The sequence below is a fragment of the Dioscorea cayenensis genome, chromosome 11, assembly GCF_009730915.1.
Source record: "Dioscorea cayenensis subsp. rotundata cultivar TDr96_F1 chromosome 11, TDr96_F1_v2_PseudoChromosome.rev07_lg8_w22 25.fasta, whole genome shotgun sequence".
NCBI classification, from domain to species: Eukaryota; Viridiplantae; Streptophyta; class Magnoliopsida; order Dioscoreales; family Dioscoreaceae; genus Dioscorea; species Dioscorea cayenensis.
Genome location: NC_052481.1, coordinates 12,933,082 through 12,950,713, shown reverse-complemented (window position 1 = coordinate 12,950,713; position 17,632 = coordinate 12,933,082). Strand labels below are relative to the sequence as shown.

The 17,632-nt window shown below is 34.4% G+C and overlaps 2 protein-coding genes across 6 annotated transcripts; both read left to right on the top strand.

Moving 5' to 3' along the window:
• The first annotated feature begins 1,956 nt into the window (after window positions 1–1,956).
• On the top strand, window positions 1,957–3,116 carry LOC120271616. The gene is made up of 3 exons (XM_039278292.1): window positions 1,957–2,093; window positions 2,339–2,684; window positions 2,796–3,116. Exons 1-3 carry the CDS (start codon window positions 1,957–1,959, stop codon window positions 3,114–3,116), a joined length of 804 nt encoding a protein of 267 aa, XP_039134226.1.
• A 3,988-nt stretch (window positions 3,117–7,104) lies between these two features.
• Window positions 7,105–11,001, top strand: LOC120272310 (RNA polymerase sigma factor sigA-like). 5 transcript variants are annotated; one of them, XM_039279115.1, is made up of 10 exons: window positions 7,105–7,211; window positions 7,477–8,205; window positions 8,521–8,719; window positions 8,818–8,910; window positions 9,535–9,663; window positions 9,956–10,009; window positions 10,097–10,174; window positions 10,286–10,348; window positions 10,429–10,541; window positions 10,684–11,001. In XM_039279115.1, the coding sequence occupies exons 2-10, from the start codon at window positions 7,523–7,525 to the stop codon at window positions 10,790–10,792; spliced, it is 1,521 nt and encodes a 506-aa protein (XP_039135049.1). In that variant the 5' UTR covers window positions 7,105–7,211; window positions 7,477–7,522; the 3' UTR covers window positions 10,793–11,001. The 5 variants fall into 5 exon arrangements, with proteins under 5 accessions (XP_039135049.1, XP_039135051.1, XP_039135047.1 ...); XM_039279117.1 differs by having other exon boundaries at window positions 7,447–8,205; window positions 10,699–11,001; XM_039279113.1 differs by having other exon boundaries at window positions 7,447–8,205.
• The last annotated feature ends 6,631 nt before the right edge of the window (window positions 11,002–17,632 follow it).

Genomic DNA, 17,632 nt, shown 5'->3' with positions numbered 1-17,632 from the left:
AGAGATAGCTAAAAAGAAAAGGATATATCATTCCAAGTCACTGGTGTGAAAGAGAATGGAGGATGTGGATGATCAAACTTTAGAAGATCAATAGAAAAATAATTAATGCATGCGTACCATGGCAAAGAAATGTGCAGGCCAGAGAAAGCGCAACAAAAAGAATGGGTCCCCATGCATGCAATGGAGCACAAACCTTCTGCTAGTGATCATCCAGCTTCCCCATGTGCATGTCTTTCCATGCGCCAAAACCTAACCCTAAAAAATAAAATAAATTTTATTTTATTTTTTCTGATTGTGTGTTCCTCTATGTAACATCAGCAATTAAATTTTCCTTTGTTACATATCCATCTTCTGATTGTGTGATTTCCTTGGCTAACATAAGAAATTGAGCCAAATTTTCAAGTTGAAGAATGCTTGCAATAATGATTTCCAAGATTAATTGTTACCCTTTTTTTTTAAATCTTTCTCCATAATTGATTGTTTCTGAAGTACTCTAGTTCTTTTGGAGTGCAAACAATGTTTTTAATGCCAACAACAGAGCAATGTTCTTATTAAATTAATGTTTTCTGCAGTATTCTGACTTTTTTGGAGAACATGTCCACGATGTATTCAATTAAACCGCAGAAAAGAATAACATAGGTATAAAACTTGTCAGACATTTATTGTTTGTTCAAATATTAATTAAAATAGCAGAAAAGAACAACATATGCATCATAATTTGTAAACATTATTGTATGAAATGCTTATACAATCCATGTGTAATTCGTTTTTCAGAAATGGATGAGATTGCGGAGCTCCGGCTATATTTTGCTATCTATATGTGCTACTTTTATGTTTTGAACATCATGATTGCTACTTGTGCAAACATGGAAAACAACAATAGAGGTAGACTAATTCAATGCGAGATTGAGTCATCATCAAGTAGACGCCGTAAACAGTATGATTACTTGAACCGGGTGGTTTACGAAAGCGACATTAAGTGCATCGACAAACTGCGCATGGATCGTCAATGTTTTCATAAATTATGTCGATTGCTAACCACCAACGGTGGGCTGCGGGCTACGAAAAATGTACTCGTTGAGGAGATGGTTGCAATGTTTCTAAACATTATAGCACATCATGTAAAAAATAGAATAATTAAATTTGACTTCTTGCGATCTGCCGAAACAGTTAGTCGACATTTCCATGCCGTCTTAAAATCAATTATTCTATGCCATGGTGTTCTACTTAAGAAGCCTGAACCTCTCAATGAAAATTCAAATGATCATAGGTGGAAGTGGTTCAAGGTAACAACATTCGTCTTTATTTGTTATTATGTTTTATTATTAGTGGACATAGTGTAAGTGATAACTTTTTTTAACCTAGAATTGCATTGGAGCATTGGATGGTACACATATCCGAGTAAATGTGCCTAGAGTTGATCGACCACGATATAGAACAAGAAAATCTGAAATCACCACTAATGTACTCGGCGTTTGCAGTCATGACATGCAATTTATATATGTCTTGGCTGGATGGGAAGGTTCTGCACATGATGGCCGAGTTCTTAGGGACACTATTACGAAACCTAATGGACTAAAGGTCCCAAATGGTATACAAAACTTCTATAAGTTTATTAAATTAATCTCACAAAAAAATATTATGTAATACAAATATATTTTCTTATTAGGTTTCTATTATTTGGTCGATTCGGGATATGCAAATTGCCCAGGGTTTCTTGCACCTTTTCGAAGTCAACGATATCATTTGATTTCTTGGAGTGATGGCCATCAACCAGTAACACCAGAAGAATTTTTTAATATGAAGCATGCCAGTGCTAGAAATGTAATCGAGAGGACTTTTGGACTCTTAAAAATTAGGTGGAAAATTCTAACTAGTCCAAGCTTCTACAGCATAGCCACCCAACGGCGTATTATCAATGCGTGTTGCTTGGTACATAATTTCATTAGAAAGGAGATGATTGAAGACCCTGCAGAAGATGAAGTGGTCACTCTACCTTTGGAAGAAAATATAGAAGATGAAATTGGTAATATCACAGCCGTTGAACCAACAAATGAGTGGACTGAATTGAGGAATCAAATAGCTGTGGACATGTTCAACACTTGGAGATCAAGCCAAGTGATTCATTAGCTATTTATGTACTTTGAATGCTTTTATGTATTAGAATTTCCTTTTGTCAAGGCCAAATTTTGTATTCGTACATTTTAATATTATGTATGCCAAACATGTTTGAGATATTTTGTACTTATCTTGTGTGCCATATATTTTATCTTGGTTCTTAATTTCCTAGATGATATCATCTACTTTATTACTTTATTTATTTTTTGTTTTCGTATAGCATGGACTCAGAATCTCAACAAAGGGGTCATGGTCAAAACAAGCGATACTGGACAACAGAAGAAGATAAGGCTCTAATTGATGCCTTGGTTGAGCTTGCTGTCAATCCCATTTGGAGGGCTGAAAATGGGTTTCGAGGTGGATATCTCCTTCAGTTGGAAAAAATGATAAAAGACAAAATTCCGCAGACTATGTTGAAAGTTGTGCCAAATATTGAATCTGGAGTAAAATTATTGAGAACTAAAACTACTGCAATTGCTGATATCCTACGTGTTAGTGGATTTGATTGGAACTATGAACATAGCACCATCATGTGTGAGAAAAGTGCACATGATGAATATGTCAAGGTATACTTATTTTGAGTAATTTTTCTTATGAACTATACATGTTAGTCATGGTATTGATTTTTTGTTCTAATAACTGGTGTTCATGTGGTGTATGGTGTTTATGTAACACAGGCACATAAGGAAGCAGCTGGTTTGTATGGGAAGTCGTTCCCATTTTTCAATTATCTTGTTGCAGTTTTTACAAAAGACAGGGCTTATGGCAATGCAAGGGCTGATATCGGAGATGAGGCAAGACAATATGAAAATGAGGATGATAATATTTTTGAGGAAGATGCGGGTTTTTCTCAAGTGCCTATTGAGCAATTTTCTATGCCTTCTCAAGAAAATGATGAAACTCCATTGCCAACACCTATGGAATCGAACAGTAGCAGCTCAAAAACATCTGCACAAAGAAAAAGAAAAGGAGTTCCTACGGAATCAAATATGGAATAAATTTCTGTAAATTTTCGCAGTTTCGTAGAAATGGTTGGTCCAGAATTTAAAATCTTGGCTGATGCGGCAACACGAAATCGCGAATCTGTGACCCGACATCTTGACGCAAATTGTGCAATAATCTGAAATTGCAACTATTAGAGAAGAAGCTAGGCTAGAAATTGAAGGAAAGAAAAAATTACTAAGTCAAGTACTTTTTAATATTGAAGGACTTAATGACGACGAGGCACTAATCATGTTGCAAGCTTTGGCAAAAGATGAGGATCAACTTAAGGTGTTTTGGGACCTTCCAAATGACAAGAAATTACGGTTTTGTCACATATATTTAGCCAAAATGCCGTATATTCCTCCCGTGGTGTAAATCAACCTGGTAAGCATGTCCTATTGCCTTTCATAAGTTTCTTATCATTAATTTCATATCTCTTGTATATGATTAGAAGCAATTCCATGAATTAAAATTTCCATGCAACATGTTTATTTCAAGTCTGATGCTGAAGTAGTGATTTGTTAAACCTTCACTTGATATTTCATTCGCATAGTTTTTTTACATATTATGCAATTCATTTTCTTTTAGCTCTCGGCACCCAGTGGTGTCATCAATGCTATAATAATGGGTGCTAATCATGAAGTGTTTCTGCACAAACTGATGATTGTCACTTGAATTTTGTATCATCAAAGCTATAATAGAAATTGTCAGTCACATTTTTTAATGCTTGTCTTTATGTTTCTTAGCTGACTTTTTTATTTTTTTTATTTTAATTTGATTATGTATACAGTGAAGAACAAATAGCGAATACCACCTATTGACGTAGAAGTGGAAGCAAGGAATTGCCGGTTGATAACAAGTCAGTGATGTAGTGGTGTTTGAAGGGAACTTCTCTTGTTATTTTAGTATTTACTTAAAAATACTTTGGATGATGATATGAATGAATGTTTTTTTTTTTTTGTGTTTCTATGTGGCACCACTAGGTGGAACAAGATGATGGTTTGTTTAGCTTAATATTTTTGTTTGGTTGATAATTGTCAAGGACAAGTTGCCTTGTTGTTTGGTTGTATGCTGACAATGATGATTTTGGGGAAGCAATGGCAATGTGTTCATGTGGTTGAATGTTGCTTGAATTGTGAAGGCCAAGCTGGCTTGTATGTTTGCTTGAATTTGTTGGTATGTTAGTAGTGACGGGGGAACAAAACAAAATTGGTTTGTTAAATTAAGGTTTAACTGGAATAATGTGCAGGGACCAAATTTAATATATTGTAATTTTACTTGGATGGAATTTTTGTTTTGTTTGATTGTATTTTATGTTTTATAATGAGTGTGTGAAACAAATTTAGTACAATGAGATTGATAATATTTCATATGCATTTTTTAAAATTAAATGAATTATGATAACATGTACATAATTTTTTTTACTTATTTTAAATAATAAATATAATAATTTTATTGAACGATAATTACATATTTTAATATATAATTATAATGACTATAGTTAATTACATAATTTAATACATAATTATAATATATAATTATAATGGTTTTAGTTAATTGCATAATTTAATACATAATTATAATATATAATTATAATGGCTTTAGTTAATTGCATAATTTAATACATAATTATAATATATAATTATAATGGCTTTAGTTAATTACATAATTTAATACATAATTATAATGATTATAGTTAATTTAAATATTAAAAATCAACCCATTTGTAAATTATAAACATTATTTTTATACTAAGGGTATAATGGTAATATTCTCATTCATTCTCTTCTAAACCTTTTACATTCCCAATAAATTTCTCCTCCAACCTACCCAAAGTTTTCATTCCCATCCCCTACCCAAAGTTTTCATTCCCATTCCCATTCCGCCATCCAAACGCTACCTTAGTACCATTAAGCTTATAATCTAAATGGGTAGCTGATATTTCTGTGCTAGTAAAGTTCGCTTACTCATCTTAAAATCTAAACAAGTAGAAGATGATTCAAAACCAAGCGATTTAATCCAAGTAGGTAGTAGATTTCTCTACAAGGTGTAATTACTCATGCTTCCTCTCGCACATTTTAACCGCTAACATATTCTGTATTAACTCCTATTTCTCTTTCTTATGTTTCTTCCCCGACATCTTAATCACTATTCTAAACTAACTCCTATTTCTCTTCCTTCTTGTTCCTCCATGTTATCTTCACTCATGCTAGAAGTATGACTTTTGTTAATGAAATTCTACAACAAATTTAAGATAAGAACAAGAGAAAAGAAAATATTTAAACAAAATAAGACAAAAAAAAAAGAAGAATATGTCCAACGAAAAGAAAGAGAGTCAGAACAAGAAAATGAAAATAAAAAAATGGAGAAGGAGGATGAGAGAAAAGGATCGAACATAATGAAATCGGGTATTTTTTATATTACAATAATTAAAAAGTTAATTTGTTATTGACAGAGTTCATATAAAAAAAAGAGAAATTGTTCATATCATCCATCCAACTTTTTCATTTGACTAAAAAATCTCTGGACTATTTCATGACCCCAAAATGTCCTTTCTTTTTTTGACACCATCTAATAGCTTATTTTTCAATACTTTTGTCAGAAATGCCTCTCAACGATTTTAAACGGAAATACAAAATAGTAAACAAAAAACTGAGATATTAAACATAAAAATAAATATTAAACAAAAACGTTATATTTTAAATGAAAACTTATGTAGTTACATGTAATATTAAATAAAAATATACTTAATAAACAAGAATTACATTTCGTAATCAGGGAAAAATTCGATTTTTAAATAAAATAAACTGATGCAGTGATTGAAAAATAAGTAAACTTAAAAAAAAGGGATTACAAGGAAAATTGAAATGTCAGAGGGACTGCAATGAATATTTGAAAAGTTGCAAAAAGTTGCAAGGATTAATAAATAATTTTACTTATAAAAATGGTTAAAAAAACAACGATATGTTAATCAATACAAATGTCAGAGGGATCTTCAAGTCAGTTTGTTAATATCTAGGGATCCCTAGGTTATTTTATGCTTATATAAGTATACCATGTATTATTTTTAGTTTATTGCTAGATTTCTAAATTATTTTGTAAAATATGTATTTATCATTCAAATGAAAACAAGAATGGAAGTTTGCTTTTGGTTGATGCATACTTACTTATTATTTTTGTAATCTTAACAAAATTAGGGTGGAGCTATCAAATTTTCATTAGAAAATTAATAAAAATGATAAAAAAATAATAATAAAAAAAGGTTTGCCACTCTCTTTAATTGTATTTTCCTTGATCCCATAGAGCAAATTTTGTTCTTCTAATTTGGGTAATGATGTTTTCTCTTGTTTTATATAAAATATTATTTTATAATTTAGTTTTAATAAATAAATCATGAATTTCTTATTATAAATAAAAATATATAATTAATTTTAATGAAAAATTCTAATGAATATTTCATTAAAAATAAAAAATATATATTTTTACATTGAATTACTAAATCAAGTCTTACAAACATATTTTTTTAAAAAATAAAAGCAAATTATAACATACTCAACATGTTGGGCAAGGGGTTGTCACTTGAGTAAGAATTTCGAGTTTCAACTTTATGGAGTATAAATTTTTTTGAAGAAACCTGTGAATCTCAAAAAGACAATTTTTTTTATAAATAATTTATCAAAACAAACAGATCTTAAATACTCAATAGCCAGAAGATAAAAAATTATTTAAAAAAGCAGAAAAAATAATAAAAAAGAACGTGTACCCAACCAGAAGCTGAGATATTAGGATGAGAAGGTTGGAGGAGAGCACGAAGGGATGATGCACTCCTGGTTATCATCTTTCGCATGGGACTTTGCTTGTTTGTTAGTGAGAAGCAGTTAGGACGAGTCAGCCAACTCATCAAACATTGGCCCCACACGTAGGCGATGCAATCCACACGACCAATGCCTTCCTCATCCCCCATATCTACTCACCCCCTACCCCTTCTCTCTTCCCAACACAGAAAAACAAACATTTGCCAAACAAAACAAATTAATTTAATAAATAAAACTATCAAAAGAAGCCCAGACAGGATTCCATTGTATCCCAATCAAGCACTTGTGTTACAGGTTCTTCTTTTTTTATGAGTAATTGGATTTTGTTTCCCAATTTTGTTCCGTGTTTTGCCTAGTTGTGTAGATTATCTTTCTCTTTTAGTTTTAATTGTTTGTATTATCTGGATTTATCACCACAAAAACTCAAATGTTCAATGTTTTCTCTTGGCTGTGATCATCAGTAACTATATATGTTTTTTTATTCGTTTTTAGTTATGAATTTAGTGAATCACTGTGTTCTCCTCAGCAGAAATAAGGACATTTTAAATTTTTATGCAAGCATGTTTGTTGCTTGATGCGAAGAGGCAATTACTGGAAACCGGATAATGGCCACAGCTGCAGTGATTGGGATAAGTACTGGAAAGAGGCTTCTCAGCACTTCATTCTGCCCATCAGATCTTGGTGACAAGTTTTTACACATCCAAGAGCATGGTCTGGGACAATTTATTTCATATTCTTCAACCAAGTGTGTCATAGTTGCTAAAAAGTCCTCCCAATTTGGCCCAAATTTGCCAGCAAACAGACATCTTCAAGCTATCCAAGCAATCAGAGACCATGTAGATAGTTCTGCTCTTTCAACTATGGAAACATGCCTCCAAAACTCTGGTGTTGTTGAGAGTGGAAATTTTGATCTTGATTCTTCACTAGAGGCATTCATTCTATTGCAAAAGTCTATGCTAGAAAAACAATGGGAGCTCTCATTTAATCATATGAAAACTGTTGTTGTTCCTGATAAAAGTTGTGAGAAGAATGAGGTTGTCCGCTCCGGAGTTTCAGCTAGGGAAAGAAGAATGAGTAGCAGAGGAAACATTTTGAATCGAAATTCTCAGACAGTACCTTTGAGTAAGAGAAAACAAGTTGGAACCAGGATTAGTCCTGAGTTTACGGAGAGACGAGTAAATGGGTATGTGAGGGGAACCATAAGTGAAAATTTGCTCACACATGCTGAAGTCGTCAATTTATCAAAAAAAATTAAAGTTGGACTTTCACTAGAGGAGCACAAAAGGAAGTAAGTAAACTTCTCCATTTAATATCAGTTGCTTTTCTTTCATTTAGCTTTCACAACATCAGATGATGTGTCAAGCATGCACCTGTGTTGATACATACTTTTGTTCATAAGAACAGATGAAATTTAATTTGATTCTTATAATATGACACATACAAAATGGACATAGACATTAATGTAGCTCCAAAGAATTTAGGCTTTGTTGTATAGCTTGTATAAATCTATTAGAAAGTAGGTCTTATATAGAGCGAATTGAGGTTTAACATTCAACAATTTGCCTCAAATGATGTGTATACTGATTGAATAGTGGTGATTCAGGCTTGCAGAAAAGTTGGGACTTGAGCCTTCTATAAAGCAACTGGCTTCCTCTTTGAAAATGCAACGTGCTGAGCTCCAAACAAAGTTAATTGAATGCTCTTTGGCTCAGGAGAAGTTGGCAATGAGCAATGTTCGTTTAGTTATTTCTATTGCCCAAAAGTACGATCACTTGGGTGCTGAGATGGCTGACCTTGTACAGGTATCCAGATGGCCATTTCTTGCCTAATATTCTCATAAACTTTGTCTAGTTTGAGCTCAAATTTATGCCTTGATGACTTGAGTTTCTAAAATTTTCAGGGTGGTTTGATTGGCTTACTCCGTGGGATAGAAAAGTTTGATTCCTCTAAGGGCTTTAGGATTTCAACATATGTATATTGGTGGATACGACAGGTGAGTTTGAGCATTGTATTAACAACCAAGGTCATTAAATTGGTTTCTGTTAGAGTTTTTTTTAAAAAAAAAAAAAAATTGTATTTACTTAAAAAACCCCAATTGGCATTATATTTTGCTTTGTTTTGTTAAGAAGAATGGATGATCAACATGCTAAGAAACTAAAGCTGATGTTTAAGATATTTCTGAAAGACATATTGCAATGTGTTGGTAAAATTATTTTCACGTTTCCAAGTTTTAAGATGGTTCTCTTACATTGAAATTTTCAATGCAAGCAAATTTATCACACACAGATATATATATATATATATATATATTTGTTTGTAAAAGCAGACAAAACATTATTCATAGCAAGGAAAATACTCTGTACATGAGCTCAGAAGTACGCAAAAATCAAATGCATGTAAACATTTTGAAAATTTCTAGTATAGAAGAGCCTGATGCCGCCTTCTATTTGGTTTTTGCGAACCCAGGACAAGTTTATCTTGTCTGCAGTGTAAGAACCAAGTATTCAACAGAGTATAATTGATACATAGCAATGTTGCTTTAATTATAATTAATCTATGCTCTTAACACATTTCTTTTACTACCAAGTATACAATCAGTTGCTCTCTGTGTTTCCAGGGTGTTTCTCGCGCACTTGTCGAGAACTCCAGGACTCTAAGGTTGCCTACTCATTTGCATGAAAGGTTAAGCTCAATTCGAAATGCAAAAATTAGATTGAAGGGCAAAGGCATCACGCCGTCAGTAGATGTAAGTATACTGATGCTCTTATATTCTGTTAGAAAAGGTCTTTTTCTTCTTCCTTCAGTTATTATTCTGGAGTTTCTAGTTGGCTTCACAAAGCACTCTTTAAATTCAAAGCAGCTATTAGCTTGCAGCCTGGTCTGCTATGCTATATCTTTGCTTTTCCATCACCTTTCTAGTGGCTCTAGCAGCTGTCTTAAGGACCTCTTGCGCGATTCATTTTAATGTGTATAATGGTGATTAATTTCCCGCCATATGACTGATTTGCTAAAAAATGATTTTCTGTACTCTCTTTCAGAATATTGCAGAGAGCTTGAATATGTCGAAGAAGAAAGTGAAGAATGCGACAGAGGTAAAAATTCATAGTAATTTAGGCTAGACTTCTTGAGGTTGGCTTTTGTATGTGCTTCCCCCTCATTTTAAATGGTCAGTAATGCAGGCAGTCAGCAAGATACTTTCCCTCGATAGGGATGCCTTTCCTTCTCTGAATGGTCTTCCGGGCGAAACTCTCCATAGTGTATGATCTTTCAATTCTTTTTTTCTTTTTTTTTTTCTTCTAGTTTTTTATACTTCAGTCACTTTTTGTTTCTTTAAGTAAATGTTTCACATTTGTTTTACTTGTCCATAGTATATTGCGGATAACAAACTTGAGAACAATCCTTGGCATGGATTTGAAGAATGGTCTATCAAGGTACACAAAGAAATCATTTCAACAATTCTTGGTACTAAAGATTCTTACTTCATCGTTGGTTTATGATTTTTGTTTTTCAGGATGAGGTTAACAAGCTTCTTCATTCAGTTCTTGGAGAGCGAGAGCGAGACATCATACGTCTCTACTATGGCCTCAGCACAGAATGCCATACATGGGAGGATATTAGCAGAAAGTGAGTGATACATCATCTAATGCTTAATCACAATTAACAAAAGTGCTCATTACTATGACTTTACAATGCTTGATAGCTCAGTTGAGTGTAGACTGTTCAAAATATTCAAATTTCTGTCCCGGCTGTGATTCATGTATCTCAGGTTTGGTTTGTCAAGGGAAAGAGTTAGGCAAGTGGGTCTCGTTGCATTGGAGAAACTAAAGCTTGCAGCAAGGAAGAGGCAGTTGGATGCAATGCTGATCAAACAATGATATGAATTTCGTTGATTGATGGCTGTAAATACAAAAGGAATGATATACATTGTAGATCTTTGAACATAAAGGGATTTTAAGGAGATACCCTGAGTTCTGTAATACAACAATAAAATTTCTGCGAATCCAGATCAAGTGCAGAAAGTCACTAGATTTTTGCATGTTATTACTATCTAAATTGTGAGCAAATTGTAAAGAAGATTGATCAAGGAGTTAGCCTACCATTGCTTGTTTTTGTGCATCAAATGGCCAAGTAACTGAAGGTGAGATATTGGAGGAAATCGAACACAATGTTAATTTATGCACTATTTGTTCGGTTTCCTCCAATTCTCACATTCAATTTGTACCTGATGAGAAGACACTTTGACTTCTGGGCAGTTGTTTTGAATGTGAGATATTAGAGGAAACCAAACCAAATCAAACCAACTGCGGTCAAGAAAACATGGTTTGGTTTACTCTAATTCTCACTTTCAAGACCTACCGAAAGTTCCTTTTTCTTTTCTGGTTGTGATTTGTTGAGCATTTGAATGTGAGATGTTGGAGGAAACCAAACCAAAACCAAAACCAAACCAAATAGTGGTGAAATATTGGGAAGGTTTGATCTACTCCAACTCTCACATTCAAGACCCAACATGCCTTGGGGTTGCAATGAGAAACATGAACTCTGAATTGGTGTTATATATAGAACTTATGTTTGCCATGGAAACAGACAGAACATGGAGATGTTGTGATTCTCTGTTTGTTCTGCAGCTGTACATCATTAGTACACAACAGACTTTTTATGGGTTGGTTTAGAGCAGCAGCATTGACTGGTTGAATGTTTTACACTCTATGACGCAATAATCACGGTATCTCATTTCTTTGGTGAGGCCAGTTGTTATTTAACTGATACTAATTACATATATGTGTATATATATTAAGATAATTTTTTAAAATAATGATATATATATATTAATCTAAATAATTTTAAATTTTTAAGTAATAATTAAATTTATTTAAATATGATAGGCTAATCTGCGTGTTTGGATTGGTTGAACCAAACACACCCAGGCAGGAGGGAAGGTTGGTTGTCATAAAGGAGTCAAATTTCAAAAGAAACTGAGAGTTGAATAGAAGATGGTTGTTAGGTTTATTTTATCCCTTTTTTATATTAGAAAAAAACTTAAAGGAAGATTCTTCATTTGGTAAAGTTATAATGCTGTCTAATTTAGAAAATTTTCCATATTGAAAAAAAAAAATTAAGTATTTGTATATATATATTTAATAAAATTCATATTTGTGTATTAGGCAGAAGTTTGTCTTTTGTGCTTTTAGTATGGTTTATGTAACCAATGTAAAATGGATGTTAATAAAATTTATAATTGTATATTACTCAAGATTGGTATTTTATAAGTTTAGTAAACACTTGATTGGGAGAAATTTGCATATAGACCAATTTAAAGGTTGGTAATTGTATAAGATGTAAATATTGACACATTTTTAATTTTAATACATTTTCGTAGCTTAGGATAATTTACCTATATGCAAGTAAAAGTGAATATTCAAACACACATATATATATATATATATTGAGAATCAAATTAACTCAAACTCGGCTCAAAATTTAGTGATATAAAAAAGTTTTTTTTTTCACTTAAATCCATTTCAAGTTTTAAAGGTTGAATCTATCTCAATTTAACTTGAAATCAAGGTCATTTTTCTCATTCATTATAGCCCTGTAGAGCATAGACTTGGTAAAAAGGCTAGCCCTATTTACCTGTGAGTACTCACCCATAATTAGTGGGTTAAAAGGCATACGAATAATTATATAGATAAAAATATCTACAGTAGGTAGATATAATTAAATAATTTCATCTTAAACTTTTCATAAATCAATAGTTTATTAGGCTTTTTGCATGCATGCCCTCTAATATGTGTAATTTGGAAAAAACTAAAACTATTTTAACTAATAATTACAATTATTTTTATAAAGACAAAACAATTACATGATGAAGGGAAAATATATATAATGGTGACTACATTAATATTTGCTTTTATATGTATATTAATAACTAAATCAATTTTTTTTTAAAAAATCATATATATTTTATCTAAATAATTTTGCGTAAAAAAACTTGTATGCTTGTAAAAATATAGGTAAGTTATGTCAGGCCCATTGACCCCATGTGTAAAATAACTTGCAGTTGGGATTCCCTATTAAACTCTTTGCTAGGTCTGAGAGATCATATGGGCCATGATGACACATATCATGTTTGACATCCTTAAGTTTATTGCTGGCAGTTAGCTCAAAGCTCAAAATTCAGAGATCGCAAGCAAAAAACAAGACAATTATACTCATTGCTAAACTTAACCCCAAGGGACTGTCTGGTTCACAATAATATATTACCACAGTAATAAGGTTACGATGATAATGAGATTAAGAATGCTATATGCCCAGAAAAGTTATAATAATTTATAATAGGCATATTTGGTTGAGAACTCATATTATTGGTAATCTTTCGTCACCATATTTGGTTGACTATAGTAATCAACTTGGTAAAACTCTAATCAACTTGGTAATACTCTAACTTTTCCAAAATATCCCTATAGTTAAAATTTTGAAAAAAAAATTAAATTTAAAGTAAAATAAAGTTTTAGATAAAAATAACTAAATTATAATACCAAATATCTTATAGCACAACCTCATGATAGCCATGCATTATCTATTTTCGGCTTTCCATAGGGGTTTTTTTTTTTTTTAAAGAGAATTCACCACATGCAAGCCCAACTAAAGTTCGTTTTGCATCAAATTAAACCACATCCTCAACTTCTTGTACATACACTCAATAATTTTTTGAGTTTTATTCTTATGAACATACTCCAATGTGGTATATTTAACATGTTAGCTAAGAGTGAACAAGGTAGTCCAAAAAAATAAAATAAAATAAAATAAAATAAAATAAAAGCAATAGTTAAACCCAAAAACATCATTAAAAAAATCAACTAAATTGGTTTCGATTCAAATTGGATTTTTTTAACAACATTGGTTATTTGTGCTGAGGGTTACGTGAATGATTGAACTACTATGAAATGGCACAACTCACACAAAGTGTTATAGATGTGGTTCATGTAGTTCCTAATAATTTTTTAATCTCCACTAATTCCCCCCACTATGATTGCTCTAAACTCTCCCTGAGCGAGTCTTCCTGAGCGACATTCCCCTTCTCCACCTTGTATTGCTTCCTTCGCCCTCCCCCCTTGCGATGGCAAGCAGGGGAACACCTTCGACGGGGCCGGCCTCCTGGGCTGAGATTGCGGCTGTTGTCAAGAACAGACCCCCGAATCATTCTCCATTCGTTGATGGCCCTGTCCTGCGTCGTCTGAAGGTTTCTAATAATGAATTTATCCGCTTTGACAGGGACTCTATGGCTCGTGCTCGTCTACGATTTCAACATTCTCTCATTGGCAAATTTTTTGGCAAACCACCCCCATTTGACCAAATTAAATCTATTCTTCAATCTAGATGGAGCGAACTTGGCGACATCCCCATCTCAGACTTACCGAATGGGTACCTCCTCTTCCGATGTAATTCGTCCGAAATCTCCCAGAAGCTTCTGTTCGAAGGCCCTTGGGTGGTCAATGGCGCCACTTTTCAACTTGCCCCCTGGAAGCCGTTCTTTGAGCCGGCCTTCGCGAAGCTTAATACCGCTGTAGTCTGGGTGCAGTTGCACAATCTTCCGGTTGAGTTCTGGGATGGGGAATCTCTTGAGTCCATTGCTTCCATGATGGGAAAACTACTGAAGATCGATGATTATACGTGTTCGCTGTCCAGATCCAAATTTGCACGCATCTGTGTGGAAATAGACTTGAGTAAACCTTTGAAGCAAGGTTTTTGGGTTGGGGATGATGATCATCGTGTTTTTGTTGTAGTCTTGTATGAGAAACTACCAACCTTTTGCTACCTCTGTGGAATGGTCGGACATGGTCCAAACCATTGCAACCGTCAGAGTCCAGTGGTCCAGAGCAGCTCCCAGCCACCCCCGATACAGGCTCCTGGTGACCTGAATGGGCAGGAGGTAGGGACTGTGACAAGATCCCCTTGCGTATATCCCGCAAGTGCACGGGTTTGTCAAAGTAATAATCCCAGGTGAGCGGGTATCGAATCCACAGGGAGTAGGGAGTAAAGACACTTAATTCGATTCTTAGCTATGTGGAATATCAACAATGATAAGTGTGACAATGATTCAATTCTCAACAATTAAAAGCAACAAGTAAGAGAGCAAAAGTAAGGAGGAGGTGATTGCTTCCCCGCAAGTGTACGGGATCGCCAAGTAATACCTCGTGTGAAGACACGAGGATCGTATTCCACGGGGCTAAGGATCTCCTATTACTCCTTCTCGAGCTATTATCTAGCCTAAGATCTCAAATGATGGATTTTTACTCTACTAAAGCAATTAAATCTAAAATGAGATTATGACCAAATTAGAGAGAACAAGCAATGGGCAAGCAAGAAATACAAAATAATGCAAAGGCCTATGGATGTGGATCCCCTTGAGGGGTTATCATGCAACATGGATGATGATTTAAAGATGCAAGGGTAAAATGGACTATGAGATTCCAAGTTTAGAACAACCCCGATTTCTCGGCGATTGAACCCTAGTCCCATACGAACATAGATAGGAATTTCTCCCAAATCTACATCCCTAAGATTGCATTAAGTATGAGGAAATCTCGCTTAGGAATGAACCTACTCTTCTTCGGATTAAACCTACATGGAGGGCTACCAAACACCCAATTTCTCGGCATGATGATACAAGTATCCCCTTCTAATCCATTCATGATCTAATACATGCGAGCAAGTCACATCTACATGCATCACTCATAAAAGAGCTACGGATTTCTCCTTAATGTAGCACTTAGCATGAAAAACAATGGATTAGATCTCAAAATTACCCAAGCAAAGAATTAACAAGTAATCATCCAAAATACATGATAAAACCCCCCCAAGGTTCACCAACACCCGGTGGCCTTGGGGGTCTAGTGTGTCATCATCCCACAACAAGTAACATAATCAAGTAAAACACACAAGAAAAGCATGAGTGACACTCCCTAGATGAAATGGTGTAGGAGGAGGTAGAATGTATGCCGAATGATGCTTCCCTCGCCAAAGGAATGCCGAATGACGCTTCCTCTAGCCGCGGGTCTCCTTCCTTCAAAGCGTGGTAGATCTCCCCTTTGAATGATGTTGCTTCTTGCCTTGAGAGTCTTGGACCTTGGGCTTAGATGATCTTCTAGCTTCCTTGCCCTTCTTCTCCTCCCCAAGGTCGCTCAAAAACCTCTCAAGTGTCTCCCCAAAATCGGCCAAGAAAAGGTCTAGAAAAAGCCTAGCTGAAAAAGTCCCCAATATCTGCCCCTAAAGTTGGTATTTATACCCCCGAGGCATACTGGGTCATGAGGGGTCGTATGAGGGTCGTATGGCACCCAAAAAAACCCTAGATTCGCGATCCATACGGGGTGCATATGGCCCCCATACTTGGGTAGTATGGAAAATCGAGCAGACACTCCAAAAACAATCCATTTGCCTACGAGTGCATACTGCCCCCCATACTCTGGGTAGTATGAAATTCCTGTTTTTCTTCTCTTTTTGCCCAAATGATATCTTCTTGTTCTCCATGGCTTCCTTATGCCCTACAAAGCAAATAGAAGACGATTAAGCATAAAAGCGGGCATCAAACCTCACAAAAATACATGCAAAGTGAATACGATAATTATATGAAAAACACCTACATTTAGACACTTATCAAATATCCCCACACTTAAGCATTGCTTGTCCCCAAGCAAACAACTCATGAAAAAAACAAAGAGAGCGAGAAGTGGCTAAATGCATTACCTCCGGCTTAAGCAAATATAAGATTCCAATAGCAATGGACAATGATACATAGATGTTGAGTCAAAAGTCAATAAGCATAATCAAAAAAATATCCTGTTTCACCACTTATATGTCATCGTGCGTGTAAGTGAATCTTATGTCTCATTTGCCCTCGATCCGGGTCTAGCCTAAGGACTTCAATCAGATCAGACTCTAGATGCTAATCACTCCACTTACAATGAAATACTAAGTCTTAAACTACTAAGTGCTACTTCAATGGCCAAGTAAGATCCTTCTAAATCTATAGCTTGAAACTAAATCCACTTTCATCTCAAAAACCTTTGGTAGGTACTCAAAAAAAGATCACTAGGTTTTTATTTTCATTTCATCATTCATCGAGTCCGACTAACGTAGACTGCATCAACATCATTTTGAAAATCTTTTCGGAGGATGCACATGCTTTCGGTTAGGCACAAGAGCCACCCTAACTACTCGATTACAGTCTACATAGACGCATTCATGCTTCAAAGAGTGGAGGAATACTTGACATAGACTCATTTTTTTTTACATTCACCCTAGATCACATCTTTTAGAGTACACTACATGCCATAAGACTAGGATTAGCTCAACAAGACTTAAAAGTTCTTAAGAGTCCATCGAAGGATAGAACTTAGTTTTCTAAGACTAAGTACTCAAAGTAGTGTGTTACGCATACAAGAGAGTTAGAGTAGTCACATTGGCTATTCCCTGGGGCATCGACAGAAATATTCGAGTGCACATGACAATACTAGGGGATAAAACAGGATTCAATAAAGCATAGAAACAAATAACTCACATCAATCATTAGTCCAAGCTAAAAAGAATCTTACAAGAATGAACAAAAGCCATCATAGGTAACACTAGCATGTAACAATGGTCCTAATACATGAAATGCACCCATCCCCACACTTAGTGTTGTACATTGCCCTCAATGTACACTAATCATGAAAAAA

What these genes read in the sequence shown, in the direction of transcription:
- LOC120271616 (XM_039278292.1), top strand. Translation starts at nt 1,957, where the DNA reads ATGATTGAAGACCCTGCAGAAGATGAAGTGGTCACTCTACCTTTGGAA. An exon ending in AATCAAATAGCTGTGGACAT is followed by an intron (nt 2,094 to 2,338) that starts GTTCAACACTTG and finishes GTTTTCGTATAG; the next exon opens with CATGGACTCAGAATCTCAAC. An exon ending in CACATGATGAATATGTCAAG is followed by an intron (nt 2,685 to 2,795) that starts GTATACTTATTT and finishes TATGTAACACAG; the next exon opens with GCACATAAGGAAGCAGCTGG.
- LOC120272310 (XM_039279115.1), top strand. Translation starts at nt 7,523, where the DNA reads ATGGCCACAGCTGCAGTGATTGGGATAAGTACTGGAAAGAGGCTTCTC. An exon ending in CTAGAGGAGCACAAAAGGAA is followed by an intron (nt 8,206 to 8,520) that starts GTAAGTAAACTT and finishes GTGGTGATTCAG; the next exon opens with GCTTGCAGAAAAGTTGGGAC. An exon ending in AGATGGCTGACCTTGTACAG is followed by an intron (nt 8,720 to 8,817) that starts GTATCCAGATGG and finishes TAAAATTTTCAG; the next exon opens with GGTGGTTTGATTGGCTTACT.